Source organism: Limanda limanda, chromosome 4, assembly GCF_963576545.1.
Source record: "Limanda limanda chromosome 4, fLimLim1.1, whole genome shotgun sequence".
Taxonomy (NCBI): domain Eukaryota; kingdom Metazoa; phylum Chordata; class Actinopteri; order Pleuronectiformes; family Pleuronectidae; genus Limanda; species Limanda limanda.
In genome coordinates this window covers 20,230,168-20,254,458 of record NC_083639.1, presented here as the reverse complement: position 1 = coordinate 20,254,458, position 24,291 = coordinate 20,230,168, and the positions used below count along the sequence as shown (strand labels likewise).

Genomic DNA, 24,291 nt, shown 5'->3' with positions numbered 1-24,291 from the left:
CACAGGGTTTTGATGTAACTCCACTTGAGAGACATTTCTAATCACCGCAGCAGAAAAGTCGCAGATCAGGTGTAATAAATAACCCACTGATTGTTTCATTTCATTTAAACATATCCCCGTCAACCAAACAAGTGAACGAGCACAACCTGAAAGGAATGCAGCCATTTCGGATGCTACCTCCACCGGTTGAGCACGTTGTACTCGTGGTCCCAGTTGAGCAAGTGCCACAAAAACTCAACAGGTTGCAGGTTTTCTTCACAGCTTTTAATGGCAAGGATTTAAAAAAAAAAAGAAGACAATATTGTATTCACTTGTAAAGAAAAGGTTGGAGAAGGAATAAGAAACTAACAGTGGTCGTCATGAGTAGACGAGTGTTGTTGAGCTCTGGCAGTCTGGTCCCTGGATCTCAGCTCAGCAGTCTGTCAGGAGGAGAAGCTCAGGTTAGTGAAGGACTGACATGTTGCTGTAACCAGATTCTGGTTGCATGTGGGGTATTAGGTTTGATGGGACTGAGTTACCTGGACCCCACAGCGTTCCCATGCACTCCTCTGTATCTCTGGTCGCTGTGGATGGATGTTAGATCTTCTTTATAGGTCCCCTCGTAGATATCTGACTGACGCTTCATGTAGCTCTCACTTCTATGGCTGCAAAACGACAAAAACACCAACGGTTCATGTTTTACAGCGTTTCTGTTGGCATTCTGGAAACACTCAGCCCTGACGTCACTCCTCCCGTGGCACCACCTACCCCAACCGTTTGCCCATGGCCGTCTGTAGGAACTTCCTGGCAGAGATCTGTCCCAGAACTTTCCTGTAACTGTTTGTAAAGATGGCATCAGCGTGACGTCCGGAGCTAAAATCCGAAAGTGAACGATTGAATTCAGTTATTACACAGTATTCTTGGAACAGTTTTCAGGAAATAATGTTTCTAAAAAAAGCTTATTCCTTCACTTGCCATTGAGATATTTTAAATTTGTACTATACTTTTGAGTGAATAAACACTGCTTTATATTCTGTTCACATCTGTAAATGATCCTCAGTATCTGAGACACATTCTACTGTTGAATTCAGTTTAATACAAATGTAACTTTCAATGTAGATATATGAACCACAATTTTTTTTTTATTGTCCTGTTCTGTATTAGGACAGAGACAGAAAACTTACTGGCACATACTTTAAAAACCGAGTGTACCTGCATTACATTGGTAGATGCCACAATCTAACATCTTTTACTTCAGCCTTCTGACTCCATATGAACACACTGACCGTAACTCTGCTCGCTCCATGGGATGACTCATGTGGTCCTGCAGCTTCTCTGCTGGATCGCTGATAGACGACGTCATCAGGAAGGACATGTCCCTCTGACCGAACCTGAGAAACATCCCCATTAACCAAACATAGAACAATGTATTCAAACATCTTGAAACAAATGTATTCAGTTTTGTTTTTGCTGCCAAAACCGTGAGAGTTTGATGATGATGATGATGATTTAAGACAAGAGAAAAAAACCTCAGTCTAAGACCAACATGCTCGTGTACAAAACATACTGCTGCTTCGACTCAGGACAGTGGGTCTGTACATGTGACACTAATGTGACCAATCCACACAGCTTGACCCCTGTTAGCATAACAAGTGCAGAGGGCACAGCGCTGACAGAGGAAGCAAACAGGGAACGGCTTAAAACATCACACATGGTTTTTCTCATGGTTATTAATGTGTTTGAGCCCTGGGTTCATGTCACTGTGATTTTCTGTGTCATGTAAAATGTGCTCATCTTTTGGTGCTGGAGGTGACGATAACTTTTCCATTTGACGTGAAGCAGTCAGCTGCTCTGTAAAGCTCAGCCAGAGTTAATCATACACATCAGAATCAGAATCAGAAAGTATTTATTGCCAAGTAGGTTTACACCTACCTGGAATTTGCTCTGGTTATTGGTGCATACAATGAACATAGAAACATAAAAACACAATAAATACACCACACATAAGAAAAACAATAATAATAATCTACAGAGTGGACACTATTATTGAAACCTAGTGGAATAATAGATAGTGGAAGAATAGATGGATTTATAAACACCAGAATATGTCTGGTGTTTATAAATCTGAACGGCTTAGGTGACCTGTCATAAACAATTTAAATAACTTTAAAGACCCCCATAAAAAGCGGTAATGCCAGAGGGAGAGGGGAGTAGTTTCAGTGAATCAGCGAGGACCAACCTAATGGATGGGTAGAGCGGTGAGCCTGATAAAGACATGACCAGGCAACAGAACAGCAGCAGGAGAGCTTTCTCCATCATCACAGCTCGTCCTGGACACGAGTGGACAGCTAGAATAAATGACAGGCGAAGAAATCACATAAGAAAAATACAAAAATATGCTGAAAGCCCAGTTTCCCTCAACCAGGCTCATCATCGCTCTGCTGAAGCCACTGAAGATGCAGCAGGAGGAGAAACATGCTGAGATGGACAATAATCCACACTGAATTATCAAATGACAGATTTTAAATTGATGCATGAATGCAGGATAGATTTATACAAAGTTACCTCGATTCTTCACGTGAATTCCAAGGGTCCCTGCGGCTCCTCTTCACTCGCTGCCCTCCTCTGTCATCATCACTTACTGCCAGGAAACACTGGACAACAGGGTCACTGGAACAGGACTCTGTGTTACTCCTGCAGCCATGGAGAGTTTATACTGAACCTGTAGCTCCCAGTCACTCCCACATCACACATCATAATCTCTCTCTCTCTCTCTCTCTCTCTCTCGCTCTCTCTCTCTCTCCTCCAGCTGAGCTATCGACATGCTCTCTCACTCTTTCTATGTGTCCAACTTTTACTTTCTCAAATAAATGTTTAGCTTTTTGGTGTGATCACAATCTAATAGAAAAATAATAATTCGTTTGTACAAGGTTTGTAATATAATGATATAAATTCAAATGTATATAATTCTAACGATACATTTGAAAATAGTCTAGTACACTACAAAAATATTTGAGGCAAAGAGTAAATAAATGAAATTAAAGAATCAACGTAATTTGATAGGAAGAGAAATTATTTAAAGGTTGAAATTCATTGCAATGTTGATGTAATATCATTATTTATTTAGCATTATCATTATATCTTTATACTATATATTCGTTATGCAAATATTTCCCTAAAATATATGGAAAAACATCAATATAGTTTTATTTCAGAGAGATACAAAAAACATACAAACAAAAACCCAGAAGCACATTTCAAATGTCTGTGTGGCCAAATGCGGGCATTTTAATATTACAAACAAGGACCGGGAGTAATAGACATTATACTCCACGCTGCACCTTCACGGTGTGTGGAGAGCAACACGTCCAGGGGGACGCCCACATCTTATACTTATCTTTTAAACCAAGTGTACTGTGTTTTAGATAGGTTTGTATGTGTTATTTTGTTGTGTTGTTTTGTTTGTTTACCTCGTTTTAAACCTCGACTTGTTTTAATCATCTTTTCGTCGTGGACAGGTGCTGTGGCCTGGAGGCGGCAACTCAATTCCTGGTTGAGGGAGTTTCTTCACGACCCGTTTTGTTTGGTTTGCTGTGTCACGGGTGGTTTGTTTTCTTAATCCCTTTCCCCCTTTTGTTTGGTCCTCGTCGCCACGGTGGGTCACAGCCCTGTCCAAATACTATAAATATTTTAACTCAAGTGTTTGGTTTATTTTGTGTGTTTATGGTGTCTTGATTATATGCCTTTTGTTCATTAAAGTAGTTTCATATCGATTTAAACACGTCTCTTGCCCCAGTGATTCAAATGAACCTGTGCTGTTGCACACACACCACACCGAGTAATATTCCTGAGGTGAAACTCCTCAGGTGGCGTTGTAGGCAACATAATTACCCATAGCCGCCGCTTCGCTACATCTGTTATTGAACATGCAAACAATAATAATCTATTGTTGCTTTAAAATCTGAATGAACGGCTCCCTGCCACATTTAGTGAAATGAATGAACATTATGTGTCATTAACTGTTATTTGCTGCAGATATACAGTTTAAAAGGTTTATAAAGTTTCTTCAGATAGTGATAGTGTTTTTCTTGTTTGTTGCTTAACACACGTGACAGTGTTTGCAGTAGAGTGGAAACAGGATATCTCGAATAAATCAATTTGAATAAGCACGTGTCCTGCTCTCATTCGGTATTTTAGGGATAAAGGTGTCGTCTGATAAACGGTCACTGGCAAACTTGCGCCACCCGGAACTCTGATTACAGTGACGGCTTATTTTCTGAGAAGTTTGACGTACAAGGGGAAGAACGGGCCGCTGCGACGCAAGATGGTTCCGTGTCGTCTACGTCCATCGTCGCTATACAGGAAACAATAATGATCTACTGATTTAATGGAACAGTTTGATCATAAAAGGTCAGAGGAAGATACTGAATTGGTTCCGGTCACTAGATCAACATCCCTGAAAGCAGTTACCTTTAGACTCATGTAAAAACACATACCATTTGTTATATTGGTTATACATTATTATTATTAGGTAGTGTTTATCTCACTGTTCCCAAGGAGTCGTAATCATCTCTACACTTAAATACTGTTTAAAAAACTATGTAATGTATGCCCAGTTATTTCAGCATTGTCAACCTGACATTTACTCAGTCCAGTCAAACGTCTTAAAAAAAAAAATTCAGTTTTAAAGCTCAAATAAAGTTGCCTTGTAAATTAATTATTTGTCAGTTGTGTATTTGATTATTTGCTTAGATTTTCATACACTTTTTTTTAACCAATATAGAGTCAAAACAGCCCCAAACTTAACACATCTCACATAAACAATCATGCATAACAGCAACTGAAAGCCGTGGAGCAGAAAAGTGTTTTTTAAAGTCAACAGTCACTCCCTTGGCATCGAACAGAATCCTGTGGTACGTATCAGTGTTACTGTCTATAAACTTGTGGTTTTTCTACATGTATTTATGTATTGCTGATCTACACTGATGAGATCTAGACCTCATACTTATGACAGTGGGTGGAATAAAGGCCTGAGTGGAAACGCACACATGAAATGGACCTTGCTTGAAAATACCTGGTACGTGCATCTTATCAGTTCTGCCATGTAACTAATAATTATTTTTCACAAAGATGTATATTAAAGAACTCTATTTTTTATGGTTTTCTTCTTCCAAGTGTTAGAGTTTAGTACTTTGTGTTTATACTTAAACAAACGTGTGTTTTTCTTTGAAGCAAATAAAAACTGTTTTTTTGACGTCATGATTCTCCAATAAACTTTGAGATTAACTTGTTTTGTGACTAAGATGAGCAGCAGGATGCCGCAGGGAGGGAAGCTCAGAGGAACCGTGTAGGTGAAGACGTGCAACGCCACAGAAACTTTTAATATGATCATGTCGTTGATCACCAGGTGGATGTAGAGCACTTACCTGCAGGAGAGGAGAGAGATCAGCAGGTACAGATTCAACTGATCTGTAGCAAACATCTGTAGTTCAGTAAGAAAGTCACCTGGGCGCTCTGTGGAAATCCTGGCTCTTGAAGTAGAGGAAGACAAAAGCTCTGTTGATGCAGTTGTTGATGAAGCCGCGAGCAAAGGTGATGAAGGTCTTAGTCAGAGCATCGTTCAGACTGTCCAGACGTTTGCTCGAGTTCATAATGGTTCAGCTCCGCTCAGTCAGAGCTGCAAACACACACCAGACACAAGTTTTATAATTTATATTCATTTATTAAGATGAAATACATATTTTCTTCTTGAGGCAGTTCTTTATTTTACTTTTAATTTAATAAACATCCTGAGACACTGAGTTTGCCTCACCCTTTGTTTATAGGATCTATTGGCAGCAATTTCATATAAAGTAATCCTAGTGATGTTTTCATGAGTGCACTCATCTAAATTTGACAAATTGTTGTTTTATTTACCCTAGAATTGGCCTTTTATATTGAAATACTTTATATTTACCTCAGGGGGGTGACATCTCTATGAAGGCCGCCATGTTATTGAAGTAGCCCAGACTGGAAAATCTAAACAACCACTGAGTTTTTATGAAAAGGTAACCACATGTTCCCGTTTTTGTTTGGAAGGGGAGGGTGAGGTGTGAGGGCTTTTCAGCTGCAACATGCAACTTCACCACTTCAGGTCACTAAATTCTACACACTGCAACTTTAAGAGGGGGATGAGTTATTCTACAGAAGAGATTTTGGACCTGCCCTGTTTTTTCAGCCAGGACGAAAAAAACACCAACAAACGGGATTGTATCGTATTTGAACAGTACATTACTGTAGAGATGAGAATAACAGAAGAAGAAGAAGAGGAAGAAGAAGAAGAAGAAGAAGAAGAAGAAGAAGAAGAAGAAGAAGAAGAAGAAGAAGAAGAAGAAGAAGAAGAAGAAGAAGAAGAAGAAGAAGAAGAAGGAGGGGAGATCTTCCTCTTCATGTTTTGAGTATAACAAATCTAATGAACAACGAATGAAATTAATATCAGGATTAAAAGCAACATTTTAAATTATAAAATGTATTAGGATGGACATCAACGAATATACACAATCTTCCAATTAAAGAGAAATTTTTAATTTGAGTTTATGTTAGTTTTGTTTGCTGACAATCACCTGCTCATCACACCAGTCCAGAAGGTGGCGGTAATGCGCCTATAAGCTGGTTTGCCAGCCGCCAATAAGCACCAGAGGAAGAACAAGAAGCAGAAGAATAAGAAGTATGGAGCTACTCCTCTTGACATTGACACATGCTCACTGCTCGAGTGACATGTAGCTCACACTCAGTGACTTCTATAGTTTGTAAAAACATGGAACCCAATGACAGACATTAATTTGTGCTGCAGCTACTGACTGGGTTGTTCCAGCTTAACCCTGCAGCTGTAGCTCCTTGTGCTAAAGCTAGCTCATCATGGGGTTCCTCCTCAGGACTGTGAAACCCTTGTTTACTTTCCCAAAACACTGGAGACCTGCCGGGTGTTTCCTACACAGGAGCTGCTCTGGTCCAGCTAAACCCGGCGTCACCTCCACAGAGAGGGGGACAGCCGCCGGAGACACGTCCAGGACTCAGCTGTCCTCTGGTCCAAGTCTCCAGGATTTCATCCGAGCAGTGTCTGTGAAGCAGACCCCCTCTGCATGTGGAGAAGACTCGGACTCATCCGGGTATCTGCCCGAGGACCTGGTGAGGGGCGATCAGAGGAGAGGTGGGTCTCATTTGGATTCAGGTTCATTTGGTGTTAGAAGAATTGTATATAAGTTATCATGTTTTGAATAGGGACAGGAATCAGCAGGGACCTCCCGATACGATACTCTCACGATACTTAGGTGGCGATACGATATGTATTGCGATTTCTGTGGGTATTGCGATTCGATATTACGATTTCCTGGGATTTCTTTTGGTTATTTTTTTTTTAAATACTGGACCATGGAAAAATGTTGAATCATACCTTCAAATACAACAGTCAAATTCACTTAGAGCTTTACCAGTTTTATTTCAAATATTAACAATAACTTAATGACTGCCGGGCAGCCAATAGAGAAAATAAATAAAAATGTGCCCTATTATTGTATAGCCCCTGTCAACTGCACACAAACTGACAGATTAAGAAATGTAAGCCACTTAGGCTACTTTTAAACAATAAATAATAGGTAAATTAAATAGAATGAATAAAAGTTGACTTAAAATATAAACTTTGAAATAAACAAAAGTAGGCTATTGTTGTTTGCATGTAGCCGATGCAAAACTAGTGCTTGGGTATGTTTAGATTCTTGTGCAAAAACAAGAGCTGGTCAACATGCTCTGGGGTGATGTTGCTCCCCCAATATATCCCCCCCGTATAAACCAATAAATATGTTTAAAAAAAAAAAAGTGTGTCAGTCTAACTCAGAGGTGCAGTCTAGCACCTCTTAGTGCAACAACATGCCTTGCAAAAAACGCAAACAGTGTTGCTGTCAAACTGAATTATGTTTCCTGCCATATAAGCAAAAGTTTCTGAAACAGGAAACGCCCCTGGAAAGAAGTGACGATCAAGCTATTATAGTATGCAAATGTAACCCCACCTATATCTTGTAACTGAGCTTTTGAATAAATATGCTATGCATGGGAAGTACAGTCGAAGTTGGCTGGGACCTTTCTCAGAGGTTCGGACTTCCCTTGCAAGTGAAAACTAAGTACTTGTCTTATGTGTGGTGTTTGATTCAGTGAATTCTTACAGCATTAGATATATGTCTGGGTGAAATTCCCTCAACATTATGATTGTCTGTGGGACTGATGATAAACTGGGCTGCTGTGTGTGTTCCAGTGTATTTCGAAACCTATGGCTGTCAGATGAACGTGAATGACACGGAGATAGCCTGGTCCATCCTGCAGAGGAAGGGATATCTACGCACGGTGGATTTAAACGAGGTAAAGAAGTGCTCCGTTTGTAATTGTTCAACTTCTAGCATGCATTCTTTACAGTAATTTCACTGTGATCTGCACAGGTTGACTCAGTTGTGTTTGTGTTTGCAGGCAGATGTTGTGCTTCTGGTGACGTGCTCTATCAGGTAAGGACCTAACAGACCCAGGAAGCAAGAGATTGAAAGAATGTCATGGATGGATCGATGAATAAATGAATGAATGCAGCTTCTCTTCTTCCTGAGAAGCCTGAGGTGCATCAAACTCCCCCAGAAACTACTTCTCAACCTCTACCGTCTTATAAACAGACCCAGAGCTGTGGACAGCTGTTTAACTATTGACTACTAAAGGTCACATGGCCGACATACAGAGACAAACCATTCACTCTCATGGTCAGTTTAGTCTCCGATGAACTAAACCTTCAATCTGCACGTCTTTGGACTGTGGGAGAAAGTACCTGGACAAAACCCACTCAAACACAGGGAGAGAACATGCAAACTTACCAACGCGCAGACCCAATACTTACAATATTTCTTCTATAATGATTTATTTTATTGTTTCTTACTATTTATTTCATTGTACACGCTGCTAAGCAGGGTGTGTGTCTAAACTAAATGAATTTGTGACAGTAAAGAATCAATCTTGATGCATTAACTAACACGGTTACTAAAACCAATTTCTTCTTTAGAGAAAAAGCTGAACAAACCATTTGGAATCGATTACAGCAACTCACAGCTATGAAGAGGAGACGGTTGAAGAGCCAAACACCGATGAAGATCGGTATTTTAGGTCAGTGAGTTCACTGGTAAACACTCATGTTCACGTCTTACAGCTGCTACAAAGACATAGTAATAGGGATGTGTCTCCAGGCTGCATGGCAGAGAGGCTGAAGACTGAGCTTCTGGAGCGGGAGAAGCTGGTGGATGTTCTGGCCGGGCCGGACGCCTACCGGGACCTCCCCCGCCTCTTGACGGTGGCTGATGGAGGTCATCAGGCGAGCAACGTGCTGCTGTCCTTAGAGGAGACCTACGCTGACATCATGCCCGTCCACGTTGCTCCTCAAGGATACAGCGCTTTTGTGTGAGTATATGGATTTTTCTGTTTCTCCTTTGAGAGGAAGTTGGTCTCATTCTCTAGGGTTGCAAAATTCCAGGAATATTCAAAGTTGGAAACTTTCCATGAGAATTAACGGGAATTAGCGGGAATATACGGGAATTAACAGGAATTAACGGGAATAAACTGGAAATGTTGTGGGTAATTTATACTAACTGTATTTACCTTGTCATATACAGAAATAAATATAAACATGTTGTTTTGTCATAGGCTGATTTGAGCCCTGAGGAAACTTTGGGCACTTGACTATATGCTTCTGCATCGTTGTGTCATTCTTAACATAGGTCTTTGCACAGTATTTGCAAATGTACACAGCCTTTCCTTCTACATTGTTTGGGGTGAAATGTCTCCACACATGAGAGAGTGCAGGAGGCATTGTTCTGTAGAATAAGATTTTTGTAAAATTTTGTAAAAAAACACTAATGCAATGCCAGAGATATAAATAGTTAGCCAAACTATTGGAATCGTCTGTAAAAATGTTTTACAATTGATGGATAAATGAATGGAAATAGGCTAGATGAACAGATGAACAATCCTCAATCAGCATGCTAATATATTTTCCCCAGTAATATCATTGAAACTTACCTGACTAGTCCTGCACACTACAGCAGGCCTCAATCGCCCTGCTGTAGAGTGAAGGATGCTGGGAATTATCAGTGCATGTGATGGAAGAATGCACAGTGGAGGGTTGAAATGCAACGTGCAGTGTGTGCTGCATTCCATACATCTTTTAATCTTTCGCCTTTCATCTTTCGCCCCTTTGCAACCCTAACGGCGACACTGTGTTTATATGACGTAACCTCTGATGATCAGGTCCATCATGCGAGGCTGTGACAACATGTGCAGTTACTGCATTGTTCCCTTCACTCGGGGCCGAGAGAGGAGCAGACCTGTTAGTTCCATCCTGGAGGAAGTTCGGATGCTCTCTGACCAGGCAAGTTCTAACCTCAAAGCTACCGTTTCCTTACACTTGATTTTAAACAGTAGACTGATAATAATATTAATATGGACGAGTGAGTCAGGATGGTGTTTAAAGTAAATCTCTTTAGTTATAACTAAAGTCTAAGAATGTTAGATATTAACATTTATATTTTAGGGAACACTTAATTGCTAATTGAAATGAGTTTCCTCCGAACTGAAAGTTTTGTGTTAACAATTGTCCTCACATCACTTCCAACATTAACACAGTAATATGTGGGTCAGTGACGTATAAGGATTTTCAACAGGCCAATTTTAAAATACAAAAAATAATAAAATATATTAAAATATATCTATATATTATAATGTTGTGTACACATAAAATCATCTAAGGATTTCAAATTAAGTTATTTTAGTGTTTTTTCACCTAGATATATTTGCCTTGGCCTTAAAATGTTAGTGATAGTGTAAGGTGCCATGTATGGAACTTAACACTATCTCTCTCAAAGAGAAAACTAGATTATATTTTTGTGTAATGGTGTAAGACAGGATTCTCACTATAGAAAATATATCATTTCAGGATACTTCAAGGTACTGTAAAAATACTTTGCTCAATATGTTCAGAGAGAGACTGATATGCCTGTGTTCAGGACCTCTCTGACTACCTACATACTGAATAGCAAACATTTTTACTGGATAGATTTGGAGATTTTTCCAAGTAAAGTCCAACATTTTCACTGTGGAATAGATCATTTCAGGGTTTTCACTGTAGAAAATAGATCATTTCAGGATACTTCAAAGTACTGTAAAAACAGTTTGCTCAATAAGTTCAGAGAGAGACTGATATGCCTGTGTTCAGGAGCTCTCTGACTACCTGGATACCGAATAGCAACACACTTATGTCTTAAGCCAGAGCTATAAAGATCTTTTGTCTATACAGTAAAAGCTGTAATTTTAAAGTTCAGTATCATGAACCTCATGTTTTAGGATTGGTTTACAGTTTATCCTGACCAGTTTTTTCGTGTGGTGGATGTTTTCCTCAGGGTGTGAAGGAGGTGACTTTGCTCGGTCAGAATGTGAACAGCTACAGAGACACGTCAGAGGAGCAGTTCTGCAGCTCCGACCTGACCACACTCAGCCGGGGCTTCAAGACGGTGTATCGCACAAAACAGGGAGGCCTGCGCTTCTCCGACCTGCTGGACCGAGTGTCACAGATCGACCCCGACATGAGGATCAGATTCACCTCCCCTCATCCCAAGGATTTTCCTGACGAGGTGCCTTTTTTAGTACTTTTCACAGAGCCTTGCTGCTGGAAACACATTCTCAAAAGCCCATGTGACAAATGTTAAAAAGAAGACTGATTCCCCTGCCGGTTTCTGTGTATATTTCCCATTTTAACTTGGCTGATTGGAGCTCGCTGACCTGATTTCTGTGCTGCTGCAGGTTTTGCACCTGATTGCGGAGCGAGGGAACATATGTAATCAGATTCACCTTCCAGCCCAGAGCGGGAGCAGCCGGGTGCTGAACGCAATGCGACGTGGGTAAGCGTCCACTACGCCTTTTCTGAACTCCAAGCAATTCAGTTTGTGGAGCTGTTTGTAAAAATCTCTTAAAATATCACTAAGCGCTCCAATAAAGTGGATGTTTTCTTTTAAAACAAATTACAGCTACACAAGAGAAGCTTATCTTGATCTGGTGAAAAACGTTAAGAGAATTATTCCAGGTAAGTACCTTTTTTCTTTTATCTGTTCCACCTTTTAAATCTTTGTATTATTTTTTATAAGAGGGTTACACAGACATTTGACTTTTGTGTTTGCTCTAAATAAAACTCCATTACCCCTGAAAGAAAGTGAACTTACCCTACAATATTATACATGTCTTAGCTAGGTTTCAGCTGGCAGCTTAAAGACCAACTGAGTCAAGTGACACAGATTTCTGATTCTTTCTCTTTATTCTGAGTTTTACCTGAAATTGTATCGGTAAAATTGTGGCTTCACCAACAAGAACCCGATGTTTTCCTGGTGAAGTACTAATTTAAAAAATGCTTTTAACATCATTTGTGTCTCTGTGTCAGAGGTGGCTCTCAGCAGCGACTTCATCTCAGGCTTCTGTGGTGAAACGGAGGATGACCACCAGCAGACTCTGTCTCTGATCAGAGAGGTGGGCTACAACGTTGGATTCCTCTTTGCCTACAGTATGAGGAAGGTGAGCTGCTGTAACTTTGTGATGTCAACTTACACCAGAAAGGATTTAGTGTCAAATCCAACTGTTTTATGTCTCTACTGTCTCGCTCAGAAAACCCACGCCCACCATCGGCTGGAAGATGACGTGCCAGCGGAGGTCAAGCGGCGGAGGCTGGAGGAGTGTATCGGTGTGTTCAGGGAGGAAGCTGCCAGGGTCAACGCTACTCTCATCGGCAGCATACAGCTGGTCCTGGTGGAGGGAGTGAGTACTGCACACATGACCAGCTCACAGGGTTCAACACAACACTCTTTAATAAATTGCTTTACATAAATCATAACAACTGTATTTAACACCCTTCATATGATAAGTGGAAGTAAATGGACAGATATTATACCTATGTTGTTAGATACTTTAAACATCTAATACGGAAATTGCTCCTAGGTAGAAGTAGTCATCCACTACCACTGTAGTGTACCACTGTAACCTGTTACCAGGCAACACTGTTCATCTCTGTGTTCCACCTTGATGCAGCAAAGTAAAAGATCAGCGGAGGACCTGTGTGGGAGAACTGAAGGCAATGTGAAAGTGATTTTCCCTAAAGAGGATGTTGCTGTTCAGGATGCAGAATCCACCACTGCACCGATCAGCGCTGGAGACTATGTGCTGGTGAAGGTAAGGTTTGATTCTTATGGATATTTTCAGCTGTTCTCCAGAAGAGAGCCTGAAGGATATTAAATTATCACATGTATATATTTCAACTATGCTCTGAAATGTTAAAAATATTTAAGATTTGGTTTGATTTTAAAACTGTTAAAAATATTTGTCACGCTTTTTTGGTTAAAGTAAAATGATATTACTTATTTCCTCTGTTTTCCTCATCCTGGTTTGAAGTGGCTGTGGCTAAGATAAAAAAAAATGATTTCATGCACTTCAGTGCACCAATCAGGATTCAGTCTTAAAACCTGATTGTTGCAGATTGTTGAAGTTATGTGGTAATTACACAAATCTGTAAAAATTAAATAAATGTCATAATTAAAAACATTTTAAAATGTAATATAGATGATATTTATGATAAAGGGGTTTAATTGTCAGTAAATGTTTTGAAATGAATGATCACTAACATTTCAGACATCATTATTAAAGGAATTCTGTTGTTTGAAATCTCTAAAATCAAGATGAGAACCCCTCAGAAACCTTATCAAACTGAAGCCACACAGCCATAATAATATCATCAATAATGTATTTTCAAAACTTTTGAATTATGTTTTACTTATTAAGTCAGATTTCACTGACTTAATAAGTTTTTGTATATAATGTGTTTATGTTGATATTAACATATTTGTATTAGTATGAGTTGAGGGTGAAAAAATGTTGGTATGGTAAATGAATGACTTTTTCTCAAATCTGGAAATCCAGGTGTTCAGTGTAAAGCACATCTTTAATAGAATCATATAAAACAAATGTCTATCTGGGAAGTATATCAACCATGAAATCAATGGACCAGGTAAAAAAATGACGGCATGAAAATTAAAATCTTTTCTGTCAGTCAGTGGCAGGATGACATCAGGTCTATATGTTGTGTTTTTACAGATTTCGTTATTGTGTCACTTATGTTTGGATGATTTGTGTCTTTAATGATGTAGATATTGTCGGCCAGCTCCCAGAGCCTGAAAGGACGAGCCCTCAGTGGCAGCTCCCTGGGAGGATCGGTGAAGCAGGATGAGACTCTGACCAGGCACCAGGTCGATGCACTCATGGCCTCGGACACGACCAGGATCTAAACCTGCCACTGACTCAGGTGACGTCACAGGAAACCAACTCTTGACATGATCCTCCTTCTTTTGATTTGAGGACATCACAGATATTTAGTTCATCTTACGGTCACACCGGACTGCTCTGATGAGCTACTAAAACCTGTAAGATGTTATTTATACAGTCAGCCCATCTATGTGTATGTACATATTGAACTGCACAGGATACTGGAACTTTTTTGGACAATGTGTATTAAAAAAATAGATTGTTTTGCCATATGCTTTGATTTTTTTTGAGTGGAGATTCTCTAAACTGGTTTAAAAAAACATCATGGATCAGCACATTTGTACCAGCAGCGAAAGCAATCGTTGGAGATTTGAAGAATGCAGTTTAAGGTGTAAACTGAACATCTGTCCCAATCAGCATGTAGTCCTACAGGGAAACAAACACAGCAGCAGCAGTTATTGATCAGTCAGATATTTAAGTTGTTTTCTGTCAAGTCCTTAATCTTATTCATTTTCCTGTCATATAATACATTATAATACAGTTTGATAGAAAACATCACGTCTCTGACCTTCAGGATCTGAAGCTGAGTGTTCACCAGCTTCATCTTTCCAATCGCAGGAAGTGGATATCCCTTTGCAAGTTGAACTGTGGAGAAAAATTCAAACATTTATATAAAGTAGTCACAGAAATCCAATGTGACAAAGATTATAAAGATTCCAAAAGTCCTGCTTTTATAACACAGCATTCAAAAGACCAAGCACTTGACGTGGCCTCTGGTTCATTTATAGCACAGACCGAAACTCACCATTCAGTTTGGGTATCACCACAACTTTGAGGACCATCTGCAGGATGCTGTCAAGGGATCTGACCTGCAGGGTCAGGGTAAGGGTTAGTTTGTAAAGTTGGTACTGACGGTGCACACAGTGACTCGTGTTACAATGCATCTCTCACCTGAAACTCTCCCACGTAACTGGTCCTCAGGGTCAGATCCATTCTGTGCAAATGAGGCAAAATCAGACTGTGATGTTCATCTCTACAAGGACCTTTTGGCCCCATCTCTCTCCTGTGAGAACACGTTCTGCTTTTTATTAACTCACTTGTTGAGGGAGACAGCTCCAGCCACCCTCATGCCACTGACAAACACCTGGCCGCTGACACTGATCTCCTGGAAAACACAATGTGGTGAGTCGAGCGTCAGTGTTTTTCTGAACCCCATGACAGCTTTTGATCATGCCAGCTGTGTAACCTACTATGTAGAGCGTGTTCTTTCAATTTAAGAGCAGGAATAATTGATTTCAAGTTCAAATACCATATCTATTTAATTCAAAACCCTGCGCTCTGGCTCAAATAGCCCCTTCTTGTGCCTAGATGTGCTCTGATTGTGCTCAAACTGTGCGCTTGTACTCAGATATTTTCATTTGTCAACACTAAAACTGGCATTCCATTAGTTAGGGAGTTTTGACAGAACAGTAGGAGAAGAGCAGAAGCTGGACGAAATCTGTCCAAGCAACAATAAATCTGAGTGCAAGAGCAAATCTAAGCTCAAGCAGGGGCTATGTGAGTGAGAGTGCAAGCCTTACAAAATCTAAACGTGCTCTCAAACTGAAACACTACGCTCTTAAATAAACCTAACTTACCAAGTTCAAGATGAAGAGAGGGGACAGTGTGGTGTTGGGTTGGATGGCGTAGGCTGTCACTGTGCAGCTGGCCTGAGTGGTGACGTTTGTGGGTACAAAGGTGATGACGGGAGTTTTCACAGTCTCCACCAGCAGTTTCATCATCAGACCAGGGAAACTCTTGGAAATCTGAAAAATACACGGAGACACAGTTGACAAATAGCCCAGGAAGGTTGTGTCCCTTTACAAACCAGTGGAGTGAGTTTTCACCTGAGGAATAAACGTTCCAAACGTCTTGGTGTTGAGTCGGATGGGAGAGCTTTTCGGGATCTGTTGTGACAGAGTGAGCAGGGTTTTAGTGTCAAATTGACGCTTTTGAATGTGAATTCATGAAGCCATCAGGAGACCGTGATGAGGGTGCATCTCACCATGTCGTCAGTGATGTACAGGCTGAGGGCTCCAGCTTTGTTGTAGACGAAGGCAGCAGAATTGACAGAGTAGGCAGACATGCCTATGTACAACATGTTGTTGTTCTGGGGCGGCAGGGAAAAGGCTGTGGGGGAGAACGGAGCCTCCTGATGCTTCCCTATGTTGTAAAACTCACCCTAAAGGATGAAGAAGAAGACAAACAATGGCAGTCTGAGCTTTACATTTTTTACTTTAACAAACAATAAAGACTGTGTCAACAAAGTCTTAACAGCTTTTGAATTGTATAATGAATGAAAAGGCTTATGCTTAAATATTCCTACCAAAGTCTTTTCAAATTTAGCTCCCATTATTTAACAAAAATAAGAATTTAAGCTAACAGTCAGAAATATACTTAAACTGAAAGTGAATTATACTTTGATCAGTGATCTTATTTGCTCTCTTGCCTAAACATTTTTGGATGCAGTCTGGGAGTGATTTGGATTTTGCCTTGAACATCATATGCATTTGTTTTATCATAACTAAATATTTAAATTCCATGCATGGGAATTTATAAACAATACATTTGCGTGATCATAGTTGCCAATCTTACTGATGATATATGTGGCTCTTTTTTGTAGTAAGACTATTGAATTTACAGGCGTCAACGTCGTCCTCCATAATTCCATAAAACAAGTTACATAAGGAGGTGAGCAGTATATTAATTCCTTAGATTTATACAGGACTGCTATTGATTTGGAGATTTTTTTGTTTAATATAATCAACATTAAGTTTGGACTATTTAGAACCCCATGGAATTTTGTCTCATTAACTATCTAAATTTTAGCATCACAGATTTTTTATTTAACATCCATATGAATATCTTTATAATCTTTCTGATCATAAAATGTCAAACGATATCAGTGTGCAGCAGCTGAGAAGAATTCAAAGCCTTTACCTTCAAGCTCAAGTCTATTGAAGCCTGTGAAACTGTGGGCGATGCCACCATGGAGTATTCGATCTCTGCATACTGGTCCACCTTGGCTACAACTGCAGTGAAGAAGAGGGTCACTTGTATATTCAGCATTTTTTGACAACAGGTTTGGTGCATGTTGTTTTCACATGGAGTGCTTTACCATTGAGAGTTTTCAAATGAGGGTTCAAGTCATTTACTGCATCAGCCACCAGAGGGCAGATCTGCAACCATAAAGAACAGTCGAATGCAGATTAAACACAAATGCATCAGTGATAACAATTTAATGTCATGTGCCATTTTACTGCAGGAGCAGCTGTTACTCACAATACGTACAGTACATTCATCCAATATGTATAGTTTTTAAATGCAGGACTTAAACATGCATTTCTGCATCATTTATTGTACATACTGAGTAGATCCATTCATGAAACATGATGTCATCCATAGCAACAGTGTCAACCTCAACCCTCTTTTAGATATTTGTAGAGCATAGTTGAACAACAAAGCAATTCAGAGTGATCTACATAAATTATTAAAGGCATCATGACAAATTGTAAAAGAAACAAATGACAAAAGAAGCATTTTAAATGGAATTATGAGAGAATGTAAAATATAAAATAAGAAGAGAAGAGTGAAAGTAATGGTGCAGTTTAAGAAGTGAGTAATTACATGATATAATAAAAGGCTGTGGTCTTCAGCTTAGATTTAAAAGAACTACGATTTTCAGCTGCAGTTCTCTCCCACATATGTGGTGCTAAAAACTGAATCCTGCTACTCCATGTTTAGTTTTGACCTGAATTGATTAGGACCCTACACCATGCTTAATAAGCCAACAGCAGTATTTTGAAGCCAGTCATCTGACAGAGAGGGAGCCAGTGTAAAGATCTCAGAACTGGAGGGACATGATGCACTTTCTTGATGTTAGTCAGGACTCCAGTAGCAGAGTTTTCAATTAGCTGCAGCTTTATGGTCCATTTGTTAAAGAGACCTGTTAACACAGCATTATAATAGTCAACTCAGCTGAAGATAAATGCAAGTTTTTCTAAATTCTGCTGAGACAAATGTATTTTTATCCTGACATGTTCTTAAGGTGGTATTATGTAGACTTTGTAATTGTGTTTATGCAGGGATAGTTCAGGTCTGAGTCATGACTACTGCAGTATTTGTAGCTGGGATTTGTGGTTAAGGGAAATCCCCAGTAAACTCCACTCTGAGCAGCTTTGTCAACAAGTCTTCACTGGAGTTTCCTAGTTAGGACCTTATAGCTGCTGTCACGAGGACATCTAGTGGTGAAGTGAGATACTGAATACGACCTCAGAGAAGGAGGGTGGTCTCCAGAAACCAGCAGTGGGAATAAGGCCGGGGTCCCCTCACCTGTTTCTGCATGGCATTTCTCAAAGCCTTATCGATGAATTTCTTGAAAAGATTGTACAGCCAACTGAAAGAAACAGCCACCACAGGAGTTATGTGTGCAGTGAACAAAGCCTGGCAGCACAAACTGGAGAACGATCAATCACAGTCATTCTCTCACATGGTTCCAACATTACTGCACTGCAGGGTTTGTTTTACCTGGCTCCTCCGTGGAATTTGATGCTGGCGCTGCCCACAGTGGCCGCACAGGAGACACTGCTGACCGTGGGCCGGCCTGTCGCGTCACTCTTGATGGCGATGCTTGTAGTGATAGTGAGTCCTTTCACATTCAGGTCAAATGAGCCGCTGTCCTTTCTGTTGAATGCGAGAGAGAGAGAGAGAGGAGACCCTGTTGAGGCAGAAATATATCAAAACGAATTTAACTGTTCAAGGAGGAGATGTTTTCTCACTCACATTATCCGGAGATACTTGACCCTCCAGTTCCCATGCAGACTGATGAAGGCGTTAGCGATGGACAGTTTGACGCCAGTCCCCGGCACAAGATCCACTGCAGACGTGGGTAATCCCACATTAACTATCCTCATACTGGAATCAACAAAATGGTGGTTGGTGAAGGTTTAAAAAACATTTTCCGACAGAAAAAGAGTGCTGAATGTTGAGCAGAGCTTACTTTGACAAGCTGTACGAGACTTTTCCGATGGGAGACACTTTCTGCTTCCCTGACATATCTGGGACTTTGATGGACTTGAGTTTCTGCTGGATTGAAGCCATGCCCAGTTGTCTGCCTATGAAAAGGAAAGAACATTTTCAATGATGAAGTTCTAAGCAGATCTGTGCTTTCAAAATAAAAAAACAGGAAACTTTTACAAACATTACCATATTCAAGGCCTTTTGCTGTTAGCTTGACCTTTACCCCAGGATCGACGGCTGAGGTCACAGCGATGAAAACCACCAGAATGAGCCGACAGTGCAGGGACATGGTGACTGTTTTGAGATGAAAGACAAGATCAGCAAATTATTTTTTGCATCAAGCTTCCTCATAAATTTGACAGATTCTGCTTTTGTGTGGTCGACATGTGCGCTTTTCTGTGTGCAGAGCTAGAACTGCAATAAATTCAAACTCTCTATTTATATTTTATACTCCAAGTTGCTTCCTCATTCTCTACTGAAATATCCCATTCACAGAGTAGGATCATATCATAACATACTTTATTTACTTCAGTGGTTTCTTCTTGAGGCAAAGCTCTTTCTGCTCTAACTAATTTCAACATTTGTTGTCTATGATAAATATAGTCAACGCAATCGGCTGCCTATTCGTTTTTTGTGTGTTATTTTCTGAGCTATTTGAAGACACTTAACCTGATAAGTGAAGCGTCATTGGGTCGGTGGTGGGGGCAGTACTCCAATTTTTTTGTTAATATACCAACACATCAATGGATAAATATAACAATACAAGCAAATAGCCTATATCAATTTTTAAGTTATTGTGTTGAAGCACCAAAAGGATCAAATGTATTTTAGTTTCCACCACTGCTTTGTGTCCATGCCTCTGGCCTGTGAAAGAGCCGACTGTCAGAGCTGCAGAGCAAACCACATGACTGCTCACAAGTCAGCAGACAAGAGGAGTTTTATCTAATTAGGTCAAGATAGTTAAAGCCAAAGTTCTACATTTGTCCCCATTGCAAGTGTGATGTTCTGCATCAATGTACAAATTTTAAATAAGTTTCACATCTGGAAGATGTACTTGCATGAATCTGCATTATAAGACACAACTGTAATACACAAGTATCAGCACATACTGGGATGCTGTGACTTTACAATTCAACTGTCACATGACAGTGGCCCCTGATGAGAGGCTCCATCGGTCATTTAAGAAAGAGACAGAAGAATAGATAAAATCGAAAAAAAGCATTGTATTACACAGTCAGAAGCTCTGAAAGCTGGTTCCATGTGGATCAGAGGTGTTGTAGAAGTTAAACTGTTTAATTTTTTGCATTTAGATAAACAGTAGGTCCTGACACCCCTTCAAAACTGTGTTAGAGAGCTGTTAATCAAAGAGAGGCCACAGTTCACTGCTGAAAACAAAAACACTTCCACACACCAAGATATCAGGTTGTGATCCAGCCAAAGCAGTTATATACATATTCCATCGAAATGTACAGTACATCCCAAAACACCAGAAACTCTGACATTGTCAATGGACAGGTTATTAGATATATGTGAAATAGTCAATAATGACACAATTTGCATGTATACACATATAATAATAATTATAATAATAATGCACATGTATCACTTGCTAAATAGTTTGCTTGTCAAATTGTAACCTACTGTAACAAAACCTCCCTTCCTGAAGCACAACTCAAGTCTTCCATAATCGTCCAACCAAAGTAGAGGACATTTTGCCAAAAAAGATAAACCCTCATGTCCTCATAAACAGGACAGTAAAACTAAATATTTGATATTTGTCCAAGTTCACACATCGAGCAAGTATGAGGAGTGGCATTAAACATGAAGAGATCCATGCAGGGCTGTGGTTCCTGAACGTAGCTTTGCACATTACGATCTTTGTCTTTAGTCTACATAATATGTCACAAAAGGTTCTACATTATATCTGTTCTTTATAAGACGGTAAGTTAGTAAATATGGTCTATGCCATATATCGATATATCAACTGACCATTTTTCTCTATACATGAGAAACATGTTGCTTCTAATCCCCTTAATACAAGCAATCTGTTTATTAGTCAAATATATATATTTATAAACCTCAATCTTACAGAATCTCCACAAACTAAACTAAATGTGGCTCCATACTCTTACCTGAAGCAGCAGTTTGTCAGGACCTGGCGCTTTCTGCTGGTGTGTCGGAATGACTGCCAAGTGAAAGAGTGAAAGAAAAACAAGACACACATGACCTTTAATTCAGTTAGTTAATCAGGAACTGGATTCAACTGCCGGACAATTTATGATTGCAACAATAGGGAAATTTATAAATAATGTAACTGTTGAAATGCCTCGCTAAGTTACAGCTTTAAGTGTTTGAAACAGTTAAGAACAGTTTGTGAAATAATTGCTTTGTGGGTTTGTCTTCCGATGAGTTGCTGCCAGTAAATCTGGTTTTCAGTTCCTGGTATGGATCTCTAATAAGGTCACATTCAGTGCAGTCCAAACATAACAATAGCACATAAGAAAAGAAGAAGTGGATTGCATAGAATAGTGGTTAACACATTCTGCTTTTGCTGCTATTAAACTGCAGGGCAGAATAAAAAGTATCCTCTTGTGTTTAAGTATTATTTTTTTTCTTTTTCTGTGTTTACCATTATTAAAAAAGGGGAAATGAGAAAAGCAATCATGCTGTTCCTCTCAACAGGGGCTTAACAGTGTCTGCTCATGTGTTCATAGCTGAAATGTTGATATACTACACTTGTATTAGTTGATTTTAGGTCTTTTACGTTGTTCTATGTCACTTGTTGCATCAGAGTGTTTGTAAATAATCCTCTGTTTAAAACAAAAAGAGTTAGTTTTGTTTTGGCTGATGCTTACTCCACCAGCAGTGATGCATGAGATAAACAATCTAATGGTTAGCCAGTGTTCTGCTTTTTAAACTTTGCCACATTGTATCACAGGAACAGCAAACTGGATCGTAATGCTCAGCTGGTGCATGAGCAAAAAACGTTTCTGTGTTTGCTTCTGTATCGTGTGACTCATGTCCATCAACGTCAAAGTAGAGAAACCATCTCTGAACAGAGTAGGAGGTCTAAGACACTACCTGCCACATACAATACAGTCCTGACTGCCATCTCCAGGAAGTTTCAATACAACTGATACTTTAGGACACATGACTCACAGGGGGCGGTTGGGTCAACAACCCATAATAACTCCCAAGGAAACCAACAGCAGGGTGGGTCCAGCCTCTCAGGTAACGACCCTACGTAAGTTAGAACCTGGGACTCCCAGCAGTCAGTTAGAACTGAAGAAGCCTCTTGGATGAGAGCTGAAACATCTTCAGGAAACTCAACCAATCCAGTTGACCTGTTTTTAACACTGGGATATTTAGGTTATGGTTCCTCTTCTAAGATGGGGTGGGGGTTTTCAAAAAGCAGCTTACGACTGAAGTCCTAATGATCGTGATAATCGAAGGATGATTAAGGATACCACAAATTCATATTGAACTTAATGTGTATTAATAGAGGACAGTATTGCTGTACTTTTTATAATAATTGTAGTTCATATATTGCAAGCTGAATCACAAAGGACAGGTAGAGTCGATTCCTTCCCTCGCCTGAAACATCACACTGAACAGACAAGAACTACTATGAAAAGATACAAAGAAATATTCAGTTACATGCTCTGAAAGTTTGAAAGTGAACCTTCACTGCAGCAAACAATGAAAAGTTTGTCTTTATGACCAAGAAGCATCATGTATTAACAATCTATTATTACCTAATCACTTTCCTGACAGATCTTCTTTGAGTTCAGTTGAAATTCTTGTTGGGTGTCACAAATTCATTTCAAGCTTCAACCCTGAGAACTGTGATTGTCATAGTGTGAATCGAAGAAAAAATGTAGTCGGGCCTAAATGAGCTCTAGTGACATCTAGTGGCCAGAAGAACACAAACCATGATCCTCACTTGAGTCTTTGTAGGTTCTGTAAGAACATCAGGGTTCCCCATGGGTTTCACAGTCCCCACTTGTTACTGTTTTATAGTCACATCAGCATTTACAAGGTTCATTGTTTGCTTATATAGGTCTGTGTGTGTGTGTGTGTGTGTGTGTGTGTGTGTGTGTGTGTGTGTGTGTGTGTGTGTGTGTGTGTGTGTGTGTGTGTGTGTGTGTGTGTGTGTGTGTGTGTGTGTGTGTGTGTGTGTGTGTGTGGGGGGGGGGGGGTATGCTAACTGTACAGGCGATGTTGTTTCAACAACTTCCACCTTTACTGCTCTTCTGTGTTTATTCCTCTGTGTGTTCCCACTAATTAAGCTAATTGTGCAACTTCTTCTCATATAGTTGCTGCTTCACTGCAGCCAAAATGCCAGGCATATAAACTAACAAACCATTAGCAGACTTTCTGTTTCAGTTCATTTACCATTGCTCATTTCCTTCAGTGCTCCAATCTCCTCCCTGCAGGAATATGTGTTTGGTGGAATAAAAAGGTCCATTTGCACACTCAGCGGGGGCTAGTTACTACCGTTGGCTCTGTAGAGTTATCAACGGTCTGAAGCTTCTGCCCAGCCATGCCACAGGACTTCAGCTTCCTTCCACATCCAAAGAAATGCAGTTTTGAATAAATGGCCCATAGCTTGAACTGTGCCTTTGTCAGCCCCCTTCGACCATCAAAGTTTAGATAGTATAACTAATCAATGAATGAATATTATTTAGACATAGGAATAAAGTGGAAAGCGTTAAACTAAACAAACATAGCAGCCTCTGTCACTGATAAAGGCAAATCTTCACTAATTGGATGAGCTATTTTGCAGTAGGCTACTTGTATAATACAACTTTACTTAAACCCACATTATTACATTTATAAGTAGTATTTAAAAATGGTTACTGACAAAGTATAATTGCAGGTAGATAAAATTGTTTTTCT

The 24,291-nt window shown here is 39.8% G+C and overlaps 3 protein-coding genes across 3 annotated transcripts; 1 reads left to right on the top strand and 2 right to left on the bottom strand.

Annotated features, from left to right (window-relative positions):
• Positions 1–436: 436 nt before the first annotated feature.
• ghrh (growth hormone releasing hormone) lies at positions 437–2,319 on the bottom strand. The gene is given in 4 exon segments (XM_061069290.1): positions 437–644; positions 748–852; positions 1,266–1,370; positions 2,219–2,319. Coding segments are annotated over 4 exon segments (498 nt in total). The 5' UTR covers positions 2,299–2,319.
• Positions 2,320–6,666: 4,347 nt separating this feature from the next.
• cdk5rap1 (CDK5 regulatory subunit associated protein 1) lies at positions 6,667–14,604 on the top strand. The gene is made up of 13 exons (XM_061069035.1): positions 6,667–7,168; positions 8,267–8,370; positions 8,476–8,510; positions 9,050–9,150; positions 9,231–9,441; positions 10,288–10,408; positions 11,436–11,666; positions 11,836–11,933; positions 12,060–12,115; positions 12,467–12,597; positions 12,688–12,837; positions 13,108–13,248; positions 14,220–14,604. The coding sequence occupies exons 1-13, from the start codon at positions 6,877–6,879 to the stop codon at positions 14,355–14,357; spliced, it is 1,809 nt and encodes a 602-aa protein (XP_060925018.1). The 5' UTR covers positions 6,667–6,876; the 3' UTR covers positions 14,358–14,604.
• LOC132999374 (bactericidal permeability-increasing protein-like) lies at positions 13,996–21,613 on the bottom strand. The gene is made up of 16 exons (XM_061069033.1): positions 21,525–21,613; positions 19,579–19,686; positions 19,373–19,487; positions 19,156–19,287; positions 18,901–19,056; positions 18,706–18,769; positions 17,492–17,552; positions 17,314–17,405; positions 16,379–16,555; positions 16,221–16,280; positions 15,972–16,139; positions 15,432–15,499; positions 15,286–15,328; positions 15,140–15,203; positions 14,903–14,979; positions 13,996–14,760 (listed from the first exon to the last, which is right to left on the bottom strand). The coding sequence occupies exons 2-16, from the start codon at positions 19,679–19,681 to the stop codon at positions 14,719–14,721; spliced, it is 1,422 nt and encodes a 473-aa protein (XP_060925016.1). The 5' UTR covers positions 19,682–19,686; positions 21,525–21,613; the 3' UTR covers positions 13,996–14,718.
• Positions 21,614–24,291: the final 2,678 nt, after the last annotated feature.